This window comes from Gadus morhua, chromosome 7 (genome assembly GCF_902167405.1).
Source record: "Gadus morhua chromosome 7, gadMor3.0, whole genome shotgun sequence".
Classification (NCBI taxonomy): Eukaryota; Metazoa; Chordata; class Actinopteri; order Gadiformes; family Gadidae; genus Gadus; species Gadus morhua.
In genome coordinates, this window is record NC_044054.1 from 19,666,087 (window position 1) to 19,681,086 (window position 15,000).

General features: G+C 50.3%; 1 protein-coding gene across 4 annotated transcripts in view; it reads right to left on the reverse strand.

Moving 5' to 3' along the window:
* dscama (Down syndrome cell adhesion molecule a) overlaps positions 1 to 15,000 on the reverse strand; it is a 90,589-nt gene that overhangs the window by 24,578 nt on the left and 51,011 nt on the right. For 3 of the 4 annotated variants that reach the window (XM_030362217.1, XM_030362218.1, XM_030362216.1), the window contains exons 4-11: positions 13,072 to 13,218; positions 12,240 to 12,518; positions 11,181 to 11,456; positions 8,781 to 9,077; positions 6,738 to 7,013; positions 4,152 to 4,430; positions 3,756 to 3,875; positions 2,682 to 2,861 (exon numbers count right to left, since the gene is read on the reverse strand). In XM_030362217.1, the coding sequence (XP_030218077.1) occupies positions 2,682 to 2,861; positions 3,756 to 3,875; positions 4,152 to 4,430; positions 6,738 to 7,013; positions 8,781 to 9,077; positions 11,181 to 11,456; positions 12,240 to 12,518; positions 13,072 to 13,218 (1,854 nt within the window). Of the gene's footprint in view, positions 1 to 2,681; positions 2,862 to 3,755; positions 3,876 to 4,151; positions 4,431 to 6,737; positions 7,014 to 8,780; positions 9,078 to 11,180; positions 11,457 to 12,239; positions 12,519 to 13,071; positions 13,219 to 15,000 lie in introns of those variants that run through there. The other variant, XM_030362219.1, reaches the window with a different exon arrangement.

Consider the following 15,000-nt stretch of genomic DNA (forward strand, 5'->3'; position numbering starts at 1 on the left):
CACACACACACACACACACACACACACACACACACACACACACACACACACACACACACACACACACACACACACACACACACACACACACACACATGCACACTTAAACCACAGCCCTCCCCCATACACACAATGGCAAAATAATTGCTAATGGAGTTATCTCAAAGCCTAGCGTCTTAGGTTGGGTTCTTATCTGAAGTGGTGTGCATTCACGGGGTAGGAGTGATTTAGCTAACGTACGATCGCATCACAAACAATTTGAGTCTCTAAATCACCACTTTATCTAATGCTAGTTATGTGACATATTCAGCCATGCTGACTGTTGACTGGAGAGAGGTGAGGGGGGGGGGGGGGGGGGGGAGGAGTTGTATGAAGTGTGTCAGGGAAGGTATTATGTTTTGGAGTTAGGCGGGGACAGTTAAGGGGGGGTGATGAGGGGGGGTTCTGCTCAAGCTTGATATGAGACACAGAAGTTTAAGCTCCACCTAGAATGGGTCTCAAAAGCAGGTCCATCTACGTCAGATCCACTGGTACACGTTACACAGACTCCATGTACACAGCCACAGACACGCATGTGTGCATGCGCAAACAGACTCATATTACAGGCACACCTGCTTTCAGTGAGACACATCTATCTTCAGTGCACCTCTCATATATATTGTTGTAGATTTCACATGAAGGGACCTTTCTTAAAACCTTGCTACAGTCCTAAGAAAGAGGGCATTTGTGCCCGGGGTCTGAAGACAGGGAGTGTGGTGTCCATCAGTTTTGTCTTCATCATGCGGTTGCTATGTTTTGTTGTGAAAAGAAAGTCATCATCATGAAAAGTGGTGATCTCTAGCACATTGTAAGTGTTAGACTTACAAGGGAAGCGCTCCACACAGGTTTAAACAGTCTAGCACCAAGTCAGTAAACACACGGACAGGACAAAGAAGAACCAAAAAAGATTTCGGTAAATAAGACGAAAATAAGAGAGCGAGATATAGAGAGAGAGAGAGAGGGGGGGGGGGGGGGGGGGGGGGGGTGATGATGGAGAATGGACATGGAAAACCCATTCCCTCGAACGCCCCCTCCCCCACATTCTCAGTCTAAAACCCTCTGCTCCTCACTCCTCCGTTCCGCATGGCTCGTCTCCCCCGCGTGTGGAATACAAGGGTTTAATGGGGGTGGGGGGGCACAGCTGGGGGTCGGAGGGGCAGGGGGGCTGGTGGAGCCTTTGATGAAATGGTGGATGAACACTTTCTCTCTCTCCCACTATATGTGGGTGAGACAGTGAGCCAGAGAGGGAAGGATGGAGCGAGAGAGAGAGAGAGAGAGAGAGAGAGAGAGAGAGAGAGAGAGAGAGAGAGAGAGAGAGAGAGAGAGAGAGAGAGAGAGAGAGAGAGAGAGAGAGAGAGAGAGAGAGAGAGAAGAGAGGGAGAGGGAGAGGAGAGAGAGAGAGAGAGAGAGAGAGAGAGAGAGAGAGAGAGAGAGAGAGAGAGAGAGAGAGAGAGAGAGAGAGAGAGAGAGAGAGAGAGAGCAAGTGAGGGAGGGAGAGAGAGAGGAGGGAGAGAGAGAGGAGGGAGAGAGGGAAGGAGGGAGAGGGAGGGAAATGGAGGGTGGAAAAGAGAGAGAAGGTGTGAGAGAGAGGGAGGGAGGGAGGGAGGGAGGGAGGGAGGGAGAGGGAAGGAGAGAAAGAGGGAGAGGGAGGGAGGGAGAGAGAAAGAAAGAAAGAACGGGAGAGAGAGGAAGAAAGAGAGAGAGGGAGAGAGAGAGAATGAAAGAGAGAGAGAAAGAAAGAGAGAGCTTTCACAGTATTTATTCAGGCAGAGAGAGCTCGCTTGGCGCAGGTTGCCATGGTGATGTCACCGCAGAGTGCCAGTGCCCCGACCTGTCAGGAGAGTCAACTCCACAGTCCACCTGACGTATCTTTTTTTCAACATCGCTGACAGCGCATGGGCCGACCCAGTATATCTACACGTGGGCGGGAAACAACCACAGACTACTAAACAGCCCTTTACTCCCAAAAAACATCCTCCACAACAAAGTGGAGCTTGTGGACACTTGAGCAGCACTGAATAAAAAACCCTCGATTTAGGACCACTCGCTACAACAGTCAATTATTTGCATGCATCCCACAAAATGGCCACCGCGGATCTGCCATAAAATCCTATTTAACATCTGATTCCACTTTTAAACCCTGTACAGGTGGTCACTTCAAACGGGGGGCAGCGTTTCATTCAGGTGATCGACTCGCAGCCAAAAGATAACTGGGTTCGATCCACCTGAATACATCCACCAACTGACGTGTAGTAGGCCCTCCTTGAGGAAGACGAATAACCCTGTACCTGCTTACTATGTCTAAATTAGCTCGGTGGTGTGTTTGGTTTTGTAACGGTCATTGAAAAGTCAATCGAGACGCATGGACTCATGGGATTTTGAAAAGATTAAAATAAAAAACACTCTATCTATCTATGCCAACCCCCCTAGCCTCAAAACTATTTTAGGAGATGTTTTTGTTCTCCATTGCGTCCTTTATGTCCGATGTAGAACCTCACTGCCATCGCTGGGATGGGATATGTACATCCTGCTTCACCACCTGTGCCTAAAACCCTGTGCTCAGTCCCTCTGGATAAAAGCAACCTTCTACTGAACCCCGAGGGCATCGAGTCGACGGTAAACACAAAGGGGGGCCGGCTTACTCTTGACGTTCAGGTACATGGACTTGCTGACGTCGGCGCCCACGTCGTTGCTGACTCGGCAAAGGTAGAAGCCGCTGTCCTCCTCCAGCACGTGCTTGATCAGCAGAGAGCCGTTCACCAGCACCTCGATGCGGAAGCCCGAGTTGGGGGCGATGGGGTGGAACTGGGGCACCCCAGCACCTGAGGGAGAGAGAGGGAAAGAGAATGGGGTAGAGGTTAGAGGGGGGGGGGGGGTTGTAAGATCTCAATCAACAGCGTTGCTCATGGGATTCAGGGTAGACATTTGATAGGAATCTGGTTCAAAAAGCAGAGTGAAAGAGGAAGGATGGATTCTACGGTTTGTTCGCTGTCCTCAAGACGCTTCTGCCGGCCAGCCGAGGCCAGGACTAACAAGGCGGGTCAGTTTAAGCTTGCGTAATATAGCAGCTAACTTCCTTTCTTACAAATATAAAAATGAACAAACACATGCACACACAGACACACACACAGACACACACACACACACACACACACACACACACACACACACACACACACACACACACACACACACACACACACACACACACACACACACACACACACACACACACACACACACAAACACACACATAGCTCTTCTTTAACTCTCTTTCACTCCCGGTATTGACTTGAGAATTGCGGAGGTGGTGTGTGTTTTGCTGTGCGATCAGCCTCAAGGCTGTGGACATTGCGATGTGTGTTGTGTTGGCACACAACTAGCGAGGATACGCAGTGAGGAAACGAGTCAAGAAAAGAGGGCTGTAGGTAAAAAAAAACAATAACGATAACCACAACAACAACAACATCGTCTTATTTTGCAATTCAGCAAAATTTGTCCAAAAGGGTGGCAAAGGGCGAACATTAACTGTCTGTGAAACCTTTGTGTGACCTCAATGCGTATGTGCTAACACATTTATCTAAATTACGTTTAATCATAAATGAATTGAAGTGTGATTAGTCGTTTTAAAGTGTTTTGTCACGGTATGTGTCTGTGTGTGCACGCGTGTGTGTGTGTGCACACGTGTGTGTGCGCGCGCGCGTGTGTGTGTGTACCTTTAGAGTACTCCCACTGGATGGTGGGAACAGGGTAGCCCTCCGCAGAGCAGTTGAGGATGACGGCCTTTCCGTAGATGCCGTCCTGGTCCTTGGGCTGAACCACAAATTTGGGAGGAACTGCAATGCAAACACAGTCAGTCAGTGCAGTGATGGGCCACAAATCTCTGCAAGCTGTGTTCAACAGACACACATGTCTAGGTTACACCAGTCAAACCGAGAGCATGATGACTACAGTGGAACACAAAGCTCTGATCTTTCCATCATCGATGAGTTTTAAAAGATAGGGTGTCACGGCGCTACCTTTAAGAGTAACACCACCAAACACCAGCAAGCCGATCCCGCATTGGAGCGGACCCGCAGACCCACGTAAGTTCAACCCCTCTTGCCACTCACCGCGGACGATGAGCTGGCTCTGGTGCTCCACGGCGGCCGCTTGGTTGCGGGCCACGCAGGTGTAGTTGCCGTTGTGCAGCAGCGTGAGGTTGGAGATGCGCAGGGAGCTGGTGAACTCGATGTTGTCGATGGTGACGCCCAGGCTGGCCGGGATGGGCCGGCCGTCCTTCTGCCAGCTGATGAAGACGGGCTGGTCGCCGGACATCACCACGCACGGGATGAACACCCGCTGGCCAATGGAGAAGCGCGGGAACTCAAAGGGGTGGATGGTGGGCGGGACTGTGGTTGTGTGGGGGAGATTTGGGGGGGTAGAGGTGGAGGAGTAGTGTGTGTGTGTGTGTGTGTGTGTGTGTGTGTGTGTGTGTGTGTGTGTGTGTGTGTGTGTGTGTGTGTGTGTGTGTGTGTGTGTGTGTGTGTGTGTGTGTTAAAGAGGTGAGGTGTGGTAGAGGTGTGGTGCAAATGGGGATGGAGGGGAGGGAGAAATATGGAGATTAAAGTAGGTGTACAGAAATAGCATTTTCTACACTGTCAAAACTGATCGTACGACTTTATAGATTTCCCGTAGGATCCATTGCCAGTAGAGGTATATACGCGTGTAGTTTGGGGTCATTCAAACACAGACTTGTCTCGCCACTACTTCTCTCTATAGAAGGGATGGTTATTCTAATACCCAAATATTAATATTGATAAGACCGCTGCTGTTGAGTCTTATCAGCAGGATTGATATTGAAACGGGGTTATGAATAACTGCCGTGCCTTTGTTGGAATAGGGCTTTTGCGATTCAATCAAAACGCAGCACGGGAGCTGTTTTTCAAGGCACACGTTATTCAAACGGTGTGACTTTGAGAAGTGCTGATACGGTCAATGAAGCCTAAACAATTATTTTACATAGCTAAAAATCTCTGAGGTCATATTATACATCCATTAACGGCTAACCTCAAGTGCAGAAAGTCACAATTTGTTCTCATGACGTACGTGTTAGGAGGCCCTCAGTTTAATCTAAATAACCACAAAGTAGCCAGTTGTGTTTTTTCCCCTCCAATACACCTGGAAGAGCAGGAGCAGAACCTACTTTTAAGCAAAACAGGACAAGGGTTAGGGTCATAATTACCAATTCATCACCATGCCGTTTAAAGAAGGCACTTCACAGGTGTTTCCGCACGTTTCATACACCCCATCTCACACTGAGGCCTCTCTCTCTCATCTGATTCCCCTCTCTCTCTCCCTATCTGTCTTTATCTCCATTTATCTCTCTTCTACACCCCCCCCCCCCAAACCCCATCCCTCCTCCTCCCCATATCTCTCCTTTCCCTCTGCCTCTCCAGGGACACTGTAGCCATCGTGTGAAACAGATGCTTCGCAAAATTAATGACTTAAAATAACATTGGAATAAGCGGCACTCCAGTGCTTATTTAATTCACAACAAAATAGGCATAATGGCCTCCCGGGGATTCCCCTCACGAGCGCCGGAATGCTAAGCAGCCGACAGGCAAATTAGCCTGGGATGGAATGGCGGCTGGGCTTCTGTCTCTGCAGTCTGATCACCCCCACGGCCCGGCCCCCCCCCCGTCACCGTCCCCCTCTTGCTCTCGTTAGTACCCACACCCGCCGGCACGAGAGAGAGACTGAAGAGAGCGAGAGAGAGAGACTAAAGAGAGAGAGAGAGACTAAGGAGAGAGAGAGAGAGAGTGCGGTTGGATCTGCACATTGCATATTTCAAATGATGCAGCGTCATTGAGAGAGGAACGAGAGAAGGGGTGAATGAGAGCTATAGAGAGAGAGAGAGAGAGAGAGAGAGAGAGAGAGAGAGAGAGAGAGAGAGAGAGAGAGAGAGAGAGAGGAGAGAGAGAGAGAGAGAGAGAGAGAGAGAGAGAGAGAGAGAGAGAGAGAGAGAGAGAGAGAGAGAGAGAGAGAGAGAGAGAGAGAGAGGGAGGGAGAGAGAGACGGAGAGAGAGAGAGAGAGAGAGAGAGAGAGAGAGAGAGAGAGAGAGAGAGAGAGAGAGAGAGAGAGAGAGAGAGAGAGAGAGAGGGAGGTCAGGGGTTATCGTGGTCTCCCCCTGGGCCCAGCATCTGCTGCCTTTATTCAGATCACCCAGGCGATAAACTGGATGAAGATGATGGAGACCCAGGCACCCTGCTATCAGGAGCAATCAGGAGCTATCAGGAGCTATCAACGCGGGCCCTGGAAGAGCCAGCGTCTCATTGGAACAGAGTTAGCGCGCTCCGCGTCTGTTTCTATTTAAATATAGAGGTTTTTCCCCGGCACCAGAGGGCAACCCTTAAAGATGTCCGTTGCCTGAAAAAAATGACCTGATTATACAGGATGTTTTTTAATGTTAATGGTAATGCCATTTGAGCTACACTAGTGGACCTCCAACTTCCTCCCAAGATTGGTGTGCTCAAATTGTAAAGCCATACCTTTGTCACCAGCAAGAGAACGAGAAGCCATAACATTCTGACACACACGAGAACGAGAAGCTATACCTTTGTGAACAATAAGAGAACGAGAAGCCATATCGTTGTGTCCAATAAGGGAACGAGAAGCTAAACCTTTGTGACCCAGAGTCAAAAGGGGAAGGTCCTACCTTTGACGCTGACGTGCACGCTCTGGTGCGTGGAAAGCTGCGGCTGCACCAGCACGTTGCAGGTGTACTCCCCCTCGTCCACGTCCTTCTGCACGTCATACAGCTTCAGCGTGCCGTTGTTCTCGAAAGCCCGCTGCCGGTGGTTATAGGGCAGCAGGTTGGAGTCCTTGTACCACTTGATGGAATAGTACGGGTAGCCAATGACGCGACAGTGGATGTACATGTCCCGCCCAGCGATGGCAGTGAGGTTCTTCATCGGTCGTATGCTGGCAGGCCCTTAAAGGACGCAATGGAGAACAAAGACCTCTCTTAAAATGGTTTTGAGGCTAGGGGGGTTTGGCATAGAAGAACTGTGCCGAGATTGTGAGTGTTTTTTATTTTAACCTTTTCAATACCACCATTGAGTCCATGCGTCTCGATTGACTGTTCTATCACCGCAGCAAAACCAAACACACCACCGAGCTAACTTCGACACAATAATCTTTTTGGATCATGCCGGTAATCATTCGAGAGAGGCCTCCGAGCGCATTGGATACATTCCGCCAGCGCTGTTCCCTGGCTGTGAATTTTTTTGCGAGTTGCCTCGTCAGAGCCCGGGGAACTCGCTCCGAGTTGAATTAGGCTGAAGGTGTACCAGGCTATTTCCGTCTGAATGGAGAGCTGCGCCGGCTCTCCCCCCGTTCCTCTCCGGCGTGAGAGCTTTGATTGCCTCCGACAAGCATAAGAGCAGAATGTTCCTGTTCTACGCTTTGGAACCCATTATCAAAACCCCTTGCTCATGTTCCCCTGCTGCCTTCGCACGCTCTCGCACAAAAACAACCAAATAACCAAATCGCCTTTTAAGGACTTGGCCTGTCAGGGAAATGAGGCTATTTTATATATGTTTTTAATGCAGCGTGGAGGAATAAAGCTCAGCTAGGCTACGCTCTGCAGTGTACTTTAAGCACAGCCGCCCTCAGAGTTGGTACTCTCGGTGGCATGATCTGCGCGCCGATGCAATGTGAGGTAGAGTCATTAGGCTTGGTCTACCGTGGCACCTGGGAAGATTTATCTTCCAAGGGGTGGTGCACCAGCAGCCTTCCCCCAATCACACGCACACTTAAAGGCCTCATAATCTGCCCGCGCTTAGCCCGACAACGCGCACAGAAACGCACACAATCAAACGAGCCAATCAGTACACAGAAGCGAACCCTCTTTATAAAACCGAATTGGTCATGGATTGACCTTGGGAGACAACCCCTCCGCTCCCAACCAGCACTCCACCTGACCCCCCCCCTGCCCTCCAACTCGTCCCCATTGATCCCGCTACACGACAACAGAAGTCCAGCCAACCGTCTCTGTCTGCTCGGAGGAGATAGCACCTCTGCCATGTACGGGGTTCGAACTGTAAATCACCGTAACGCCGTCGCCAACATAAAGCTGTCAGCAGGCACTGGGCTGGGAGCAGGTCACGGGAGGTGGTGAGTCCCAACCCTGCCGCCATTGGTGACCGAGGAGGACAGCGGAGCCAATAGGAGGGACTGTTGTATTTTGTACCGGATGTATGGGAGGGCTCCATAGGAGGGGCTGGAGCAAAGCAGGGTAGGGCCAGCAGATTGCTCTACAGCGGATTTCAGGGAGAATGAGCTGACCAGCTTCATCCTATCCCACATCTTTAGTTATTCAAATGCCGTTTTTATCAGATGTTTTTTTGTTTTGGTTTCTTTATCTGGGAATTCTCATATTTGTATTTTTATCAATTGATTACTAACCTCAACCACCTCTGTCCATATCCCCACACTTTGTGTACCATTGTATTACAAATAAATACAAATAAAAGATAATCTCACCGAACCTACCTAACACACTTTTCTAACAGGCCCCCGTCTTCCACCCACGATCCACCGACAACCGGGCCTATTCACCCCACCTTCACCAACCCAAACGCCCCACAAACCCAAACCACTAACACAGTCATCGAGACAGCATGGACCGCCGGGGGGGTATTGCCACTACGTGTGTGTATATGTGATGATGTATTGGAAGAGATGATCTGACAAGCACCTCTTACGTTTATTCGCGCCTGGTAGGACACGGTGCCCGCCGAGTTGTTGCAGACGCAGCGGTAGACGCCGCCGTCGGGCACCTGCGTCTGGCTGATGTTCAGGTGGCTGACGGCGTGGCCCTCGGCGTTGGTGTAGTGCGAGATGCGGTGGCGGCTGTCCCTCACCACGGGCTCGTCGTCCAGCGACCAGGCCACGCGGGGCTCCGGCGTGCCCTTCACCGTGCACGCCAGCGACACAAACTCGTTGACGTTGAAGACCTTCTCGCTGAACGACGACAGGATCTTGGGCGTGCCGTCTGGAGGGGGGGGGGGGGGGGGGGACACGACAAGAGGGACGGGAGAAGGGTTGGGGCGTGACTTGGGGCGTCTGAGTGTACGCTTTTGTCCAAATCGACTGCATACACCGATTTACACACATTCACACGTCGACGGAGGAGTCTACTACGTACGGCCACAGCCAGCTCATCAGGAGGAGTAAGGTGTTTTGCTCAGGGACACTTGAAACTCAAATGGTGTGGAGGAGCCAGGGATCTAACCAGCAACCTTCTGGTTACAAGTCAACCCGCTCTACCTCCTGAGCTACTGCCGACTTGCGTGTTATCTGATTGTCTGCTGATAGGGGAGCCGTCGGTTAAAATTTAAAAAAATGCTGGATTCCTCAAAGGTACCTGTGTCACCATTGCGGTGCAAATAATTACTTATTTGAGGTGGGGCTGGCCTGACGACATCATATCAAGCTTTGGATAATTGTTAGATTTACTGAACAAATAGTGTGTGCCTCTCTCTCTAAATGGGAGCCGGCATATACTACTGCTGCAGGATGGTGCTTTTATCAACTGAGAGAACCTTACCTTCTACCCACTGTTCACAAATGTGAAAAGGCATTTAAAATATGACTTTATTTTGTATTTTATTTCATATTAAAAAAGATTGTGAATCTGATTAGATATGATTACCTACCAATGGACAAACATCTGAATATTTTAATATTCAGGCTCATTGGTATGAGGAAGCAAGATGTTTATCTTGCTCTTAGATACAAGATACAGAGATTACTTTTCTCGACATGCCTTAGAAAGAAAAATAATAATAAACAACCTCCTTCCTGGCCAATGGGCATTTTCTGACCCTTAAAGATTTCCTTAAAATATTTGCGTAGATTCAAAATCCCCCCAAAAATAATTCCATTTCCGGATTGTATAATTCAACCATCTAAATGATTATTAGATGGTCAATACTTGATTACTTTTAAAGAGTTACCAAACGCTACAATGAAACCGGGGCAGCACACTGCGATCCACCATTTATTACAATTAGCTGTGATTTGTTCCGATTGCTTTGATCAGTGCCAGGATACTTGGTTCCGGGAACGGGCCAAACAGCTTGGGCATGATGGGTTCCCTGTAGCTCGGTGGCATGGTTTGGTTGCTCTAATTTAACGAAGAGGGGTGGATTCTGTAGATGTGCTCATCTGTAGCCAATTTCTCTGCCTCTACATCCTCATTGATTATCAATAGCCTCTTTATAACGATGTGTGGCCGAGGGGAGGAGGAGGATTCTGCAGCAAGCCAGCCTCTGCTTCACTTGGCTCAGACAGCCTTCTTCCACAAAATCTAATAAAACGGGGCTGGGACTAGCCTGCACTGCAGCAATGATTAGCATATACACACCAGTCCATGCACATGGAGAGACACACACACACACACACACACACACACACACACACACACACACACACACACACACACACACACACACACACACACACACACACACACACACACACACACACACACACACGCACGCACGCACGCACACACACACACACACACACATACACACATACATACATACAGACACACACAGACACTGGTTTGTGCACATGTGTATGTAAGGATACATAAAAACAGTAGATAGAAACACAATCACGCTCATACACACACACAAACACGTGCTAACCATTCAAAACACAACCACTAAAAGCATACAAGTGTATGTGACAGAAACCTTGACACAAACAAATCCATATCCACACCCACGCCACAGTCAACCCAAACACAAACACACATGCAGACAGGCACGCACAGACACAGACACACACACAGGCACCCACACTGACTCACTGTCGCACTCTCTCACTGTCAAGCTCTCTCTCTTTAACACACACACTACAGACACAGACACACACACAGACAAACACTACACACACTACACCCCCCCCCCCCCACACACACACACACACACACTACACACACACACACAAACACACACAAACAGACACACCCTTCCACTATATACAACCTACGATATTTACATTTACATTTAGGGCATTTAGCAGACGCTTTTATCCAATATCCAATGCTATTCCATTCTCTCCCCTGTATCCCCAAACCGCTGACCTTCCAGGATGACCTGCACAAAGTCCTGCGCCGACATCTTCCCGTTGCGGGCGAAGCACTGGTAGGCCCCTCCGTCGCTCTTGGCCATGCCCCCCATGACCAGGTTCTCCCGGTTCTGGCCCGTCATCCGGACGCTGTTGCCGGGGTAGATGAGCTCTCCGTTGCGGTACCAGGACAGCTGGTACTCCTCGGAGCCGGTGACGCTGCAGGACAGAGACACCTGGCTGCCCACGCTGCCCTTCACCTTCCTCGGGCTCACCACGGCCTTCAGGGGCTCTGGGCGTGGAGGGGGAGAGAGGGACAGAGGGAGAGAGAGAGACAGAGGGAGAGAGAGAGACAGAGGGGGGGAGAGAGAGAGAGAGGGACAGAGAGGGACAGAGGGAGAGAGAGAGACAGAGGGGAAGAGAGGGACAGAGGGAGAGAGAGAGACAGAGGGGGAGAGAGGGACAGAGGGAGAGAGAGAGACAGAGGGAGGGAAAGAGACAGAGGGAGAGAGAGAGACAGAGGGAGAGAGAGGGAGGAGATATCGTTGTTGGTTTTTAAACTGGTTGTCGGTTGTGCGTTTAACGTGATCCCGGCAAAGGGCGAATCACATTACAGAGCATTTATCGTAATCTAAAAACACTGGGGGAAGAGTACATTTTAGAGGGGAATCCTAGAACCCGCTAGAGTGGCGAAGAGTTTCCAATCGGCGTCAAGACATTACAGGCCACACTGTTCTTCCAGAGCCCCTGATAGTGACTTCCAGAAACAGGTAATTACAGAGCAGGAAGAGGCTGAGGCGTCTCGCTCAATGATGCCCCTACAGATGAATCCCCAATTCCCATTGGCTAGGCCCTACATTGCAAACACTCAACCCAACATTACAACAACAACAGCAACACAAAGACCACTACCCTCACCACCACCACATCCACCCCCCACAACCCTGACCACCCTCACCACCACCACCACCACCACCACCCTCACCACCACCACCACCGCCACCACCACCGCCACCACCACCGCCACCACCACCGCCACCACCACCACCGCCCTCCCCCCGGACAGCGCGCTCACCTTTAACCAGCAGTCTCCCGACGACCTCGGCGTTGCCGTAGGTGTTCCACACCTCGCACACGTAGGCGCCCGTGTCGGTGGGCTGGGCGCGCTCGATCAGCAGGCCCGCCACGCTCTGCCGGAAGCGGGTGTCGGGCTCCAGGGGCCGGTTGTCCTTCAGCCAGCGGTACTTGGGGGCCGGGTGGCCAGAGGCCTTGCAGGGCAGCTCCACGCGGTGGGACGCCATCACCTCGCGCCGCTCAAAGCTGTCCAGGATGTGGGGGGCGGAGTTGGCGGGGTCTGGGAGATCGGGACGGGGAGATAGTAAGGGGGGAGGGGGGGAATTAGTGAAGGGTGTGTGTGTGTGTGTGTGTGTTTTTTATATTGTTGGCATTCACTGTGCTGCTCCGTTTCATCTGATTGGCTGAACATTGTATCGAAAGGCTATGTATGCAGTATAACATGGCGTATACTAAACCATTGTTTGTATTTATGGCTGGTTGTCATCGTACTACCCAGTGGGTTGGATGACAAATGGATGGCTAAAGCAGGGATATTTAAACATTAGGACCTCCATATATAAGTATTATGCAAATTGTGAGAATTCTGTTTCAATCGTTTGGTTCATTCTTTATCCTGCTTTTGTGACTAGCTGTCACAAACTATTGCCACTTTGAAAACAACATCCAAACTCAAACTGAAACGCCTGTGATGAATGTTTTTCATTTCTATGTGCCACGCACCTTCATTGACCCAGCAACCATCCTGGTTCTACACACCAGCTGGCGTCTAGAACCAAGATGGCCGCTGGCCTGCGGAGGTGTTGTGTCACAGCGGGGGGGGGGGGGGTTACCGGAGACGATGAGGCGTGCGCTGTTGCTCTGGCGCGTCTCCCCGGTGTAGCGGTGGCGGGTCATGCAGCGGTAGTTGTACAGGCCGTCCTCCATCTGCACGTCCAGGATGTACAGCGCCCCCGTGGATGTGATGAGGAACCGTGACACTGCAGGGAACAAGACACCACCCCAGAGCATGAGTCGGCGGTCACCACCAGACACCAGCACACCGGTACACCAGGGTAGCACCAACACCACAGGAGAGTTCTGTTCGTTATACATTTCGATTGTTATCAGAAAGAGGTATAGAAAAGGTTAAAAATACTAAAAATCTTTTTATGTCACTTTTATTGCGGGCACCTTTATTTCAACCCGGGATTAAAGAGAAAACGGACAAATATAGACACACACACACGCTCATACGCACAAACACCAGACACAAAATCACAATAATTCAGATAATGCACAAATGTTAAACAGTGTCACTTAGCAAACGTTTGCTTAGTGAACGGCACACATCAGTCCCTGTGCAGCTGGTAGCCCCTGCACCGTATCTGCTACTAGCCATTTAGCAAACCTCTGAGGCGCCGCGGCTAGCCTGCGCGCTATTTGGCAACGGAACACGCCTCATTATCAAGTCACTCATTGCTCTCTCTCTCCCTCTCCCTCTCCCTCTCCCTCTCCCTCTCCCTCTCTCTCTCTCTCTCTCTCTCTCTCTCTCTCTCTCTCTCTCTCTCTCTCTCTCTCTCTCTCTCTCTCTCTCTCTCTCTCTCTCTCTCTCTCTCGCTCTGTCTCCTCCACATTAAACAGAGGTGGGGGAGGGGGGATCACAGAGCGCCACGGTGAAGGTGTGACGACGCAAGACCGACATGCTAATACCATGCTAACATTAAAACTAATTTGTGAGGAAATGTGCGAACACGTGGAGCGCGGGAGACGTCGGAGGGAGGGGGAGCTGGTGGCTGGGTTAACTAGGAGTGATCTGTGGGGAGGGCTCGCCCGGGCGTCCCCTCTCGCTCGTCGCCGCTGGAGACCATGAATAATCATATGGAGGAGAGAGTTGGAATGCGGCCGATGAGGGCTCATAGTGAACCATGATGCGCCCCTATTAAGGTCGCTGGGAGAGGTTGTCTTCATGGTGACCTTGAGGTTTGGGGATGAGGAAGCATGCGGTGCGCATAGCGTTTATGAATTGCCTCACAGGCCATTATCTGGAGTGTGAGGTGTGCGTTATTTATATGAATAAATGATCTTACATTCACACCACAATGTCCTCTCTTTCTAGGAACACCTCCTCAGTCACACGTTTCAATGTTTTCTGCTACTGTCTTCGTTTGGTTGTTGGTCTTCAAGGAAGTGTAATATTTTATTGAAAAAGATATGATAAAGGGTGTGAACATATGTTGACATTAAAAGGAGCATTAAAAAAAACAAAGGGAAGAGAAAAGACAGTATTTTGCATGTGTGTGCGCGTGTGTGTCTGTCGAGGTGTGAAACAGCGGGAGAGGAAAGCATGCAGCTATTGTAAGCAAGGGTTGACCTAGTTAGAGACGAACGGCCGTGGGTTTGATATCCTGGAGGGTTCTTTTTTCGACTAGTGGTCGGGAGGCGCTCGCGCGTGACAGGCAACCACTGTTTAAACGAGGGGAAAAGGAAAGGTATGGTATTATACATGTGTGCTTCTGTGTTTATGAGTGTGTCTGTGTGTGTGCGTGCACTCTAGTCTGCACTCTATTCTTTCATTGAAGCTCCTAGTGGGAGCGACGTGGGCACAATGACATGGGCAGCTGTGTAAGCATATTCTCTCTCTCTCTTTCTCTCTCTGTCTCTCTCCCAGACGAATGTCTGTCTGAGGGAAGCCAAAGATAAAGAAAGGAAAACGTTCACACAATGGCAGCTCTGTATGTCAGGTGTGGGTTGTGGGTTGTGTCTGTGTGTTTGTGTGTGTG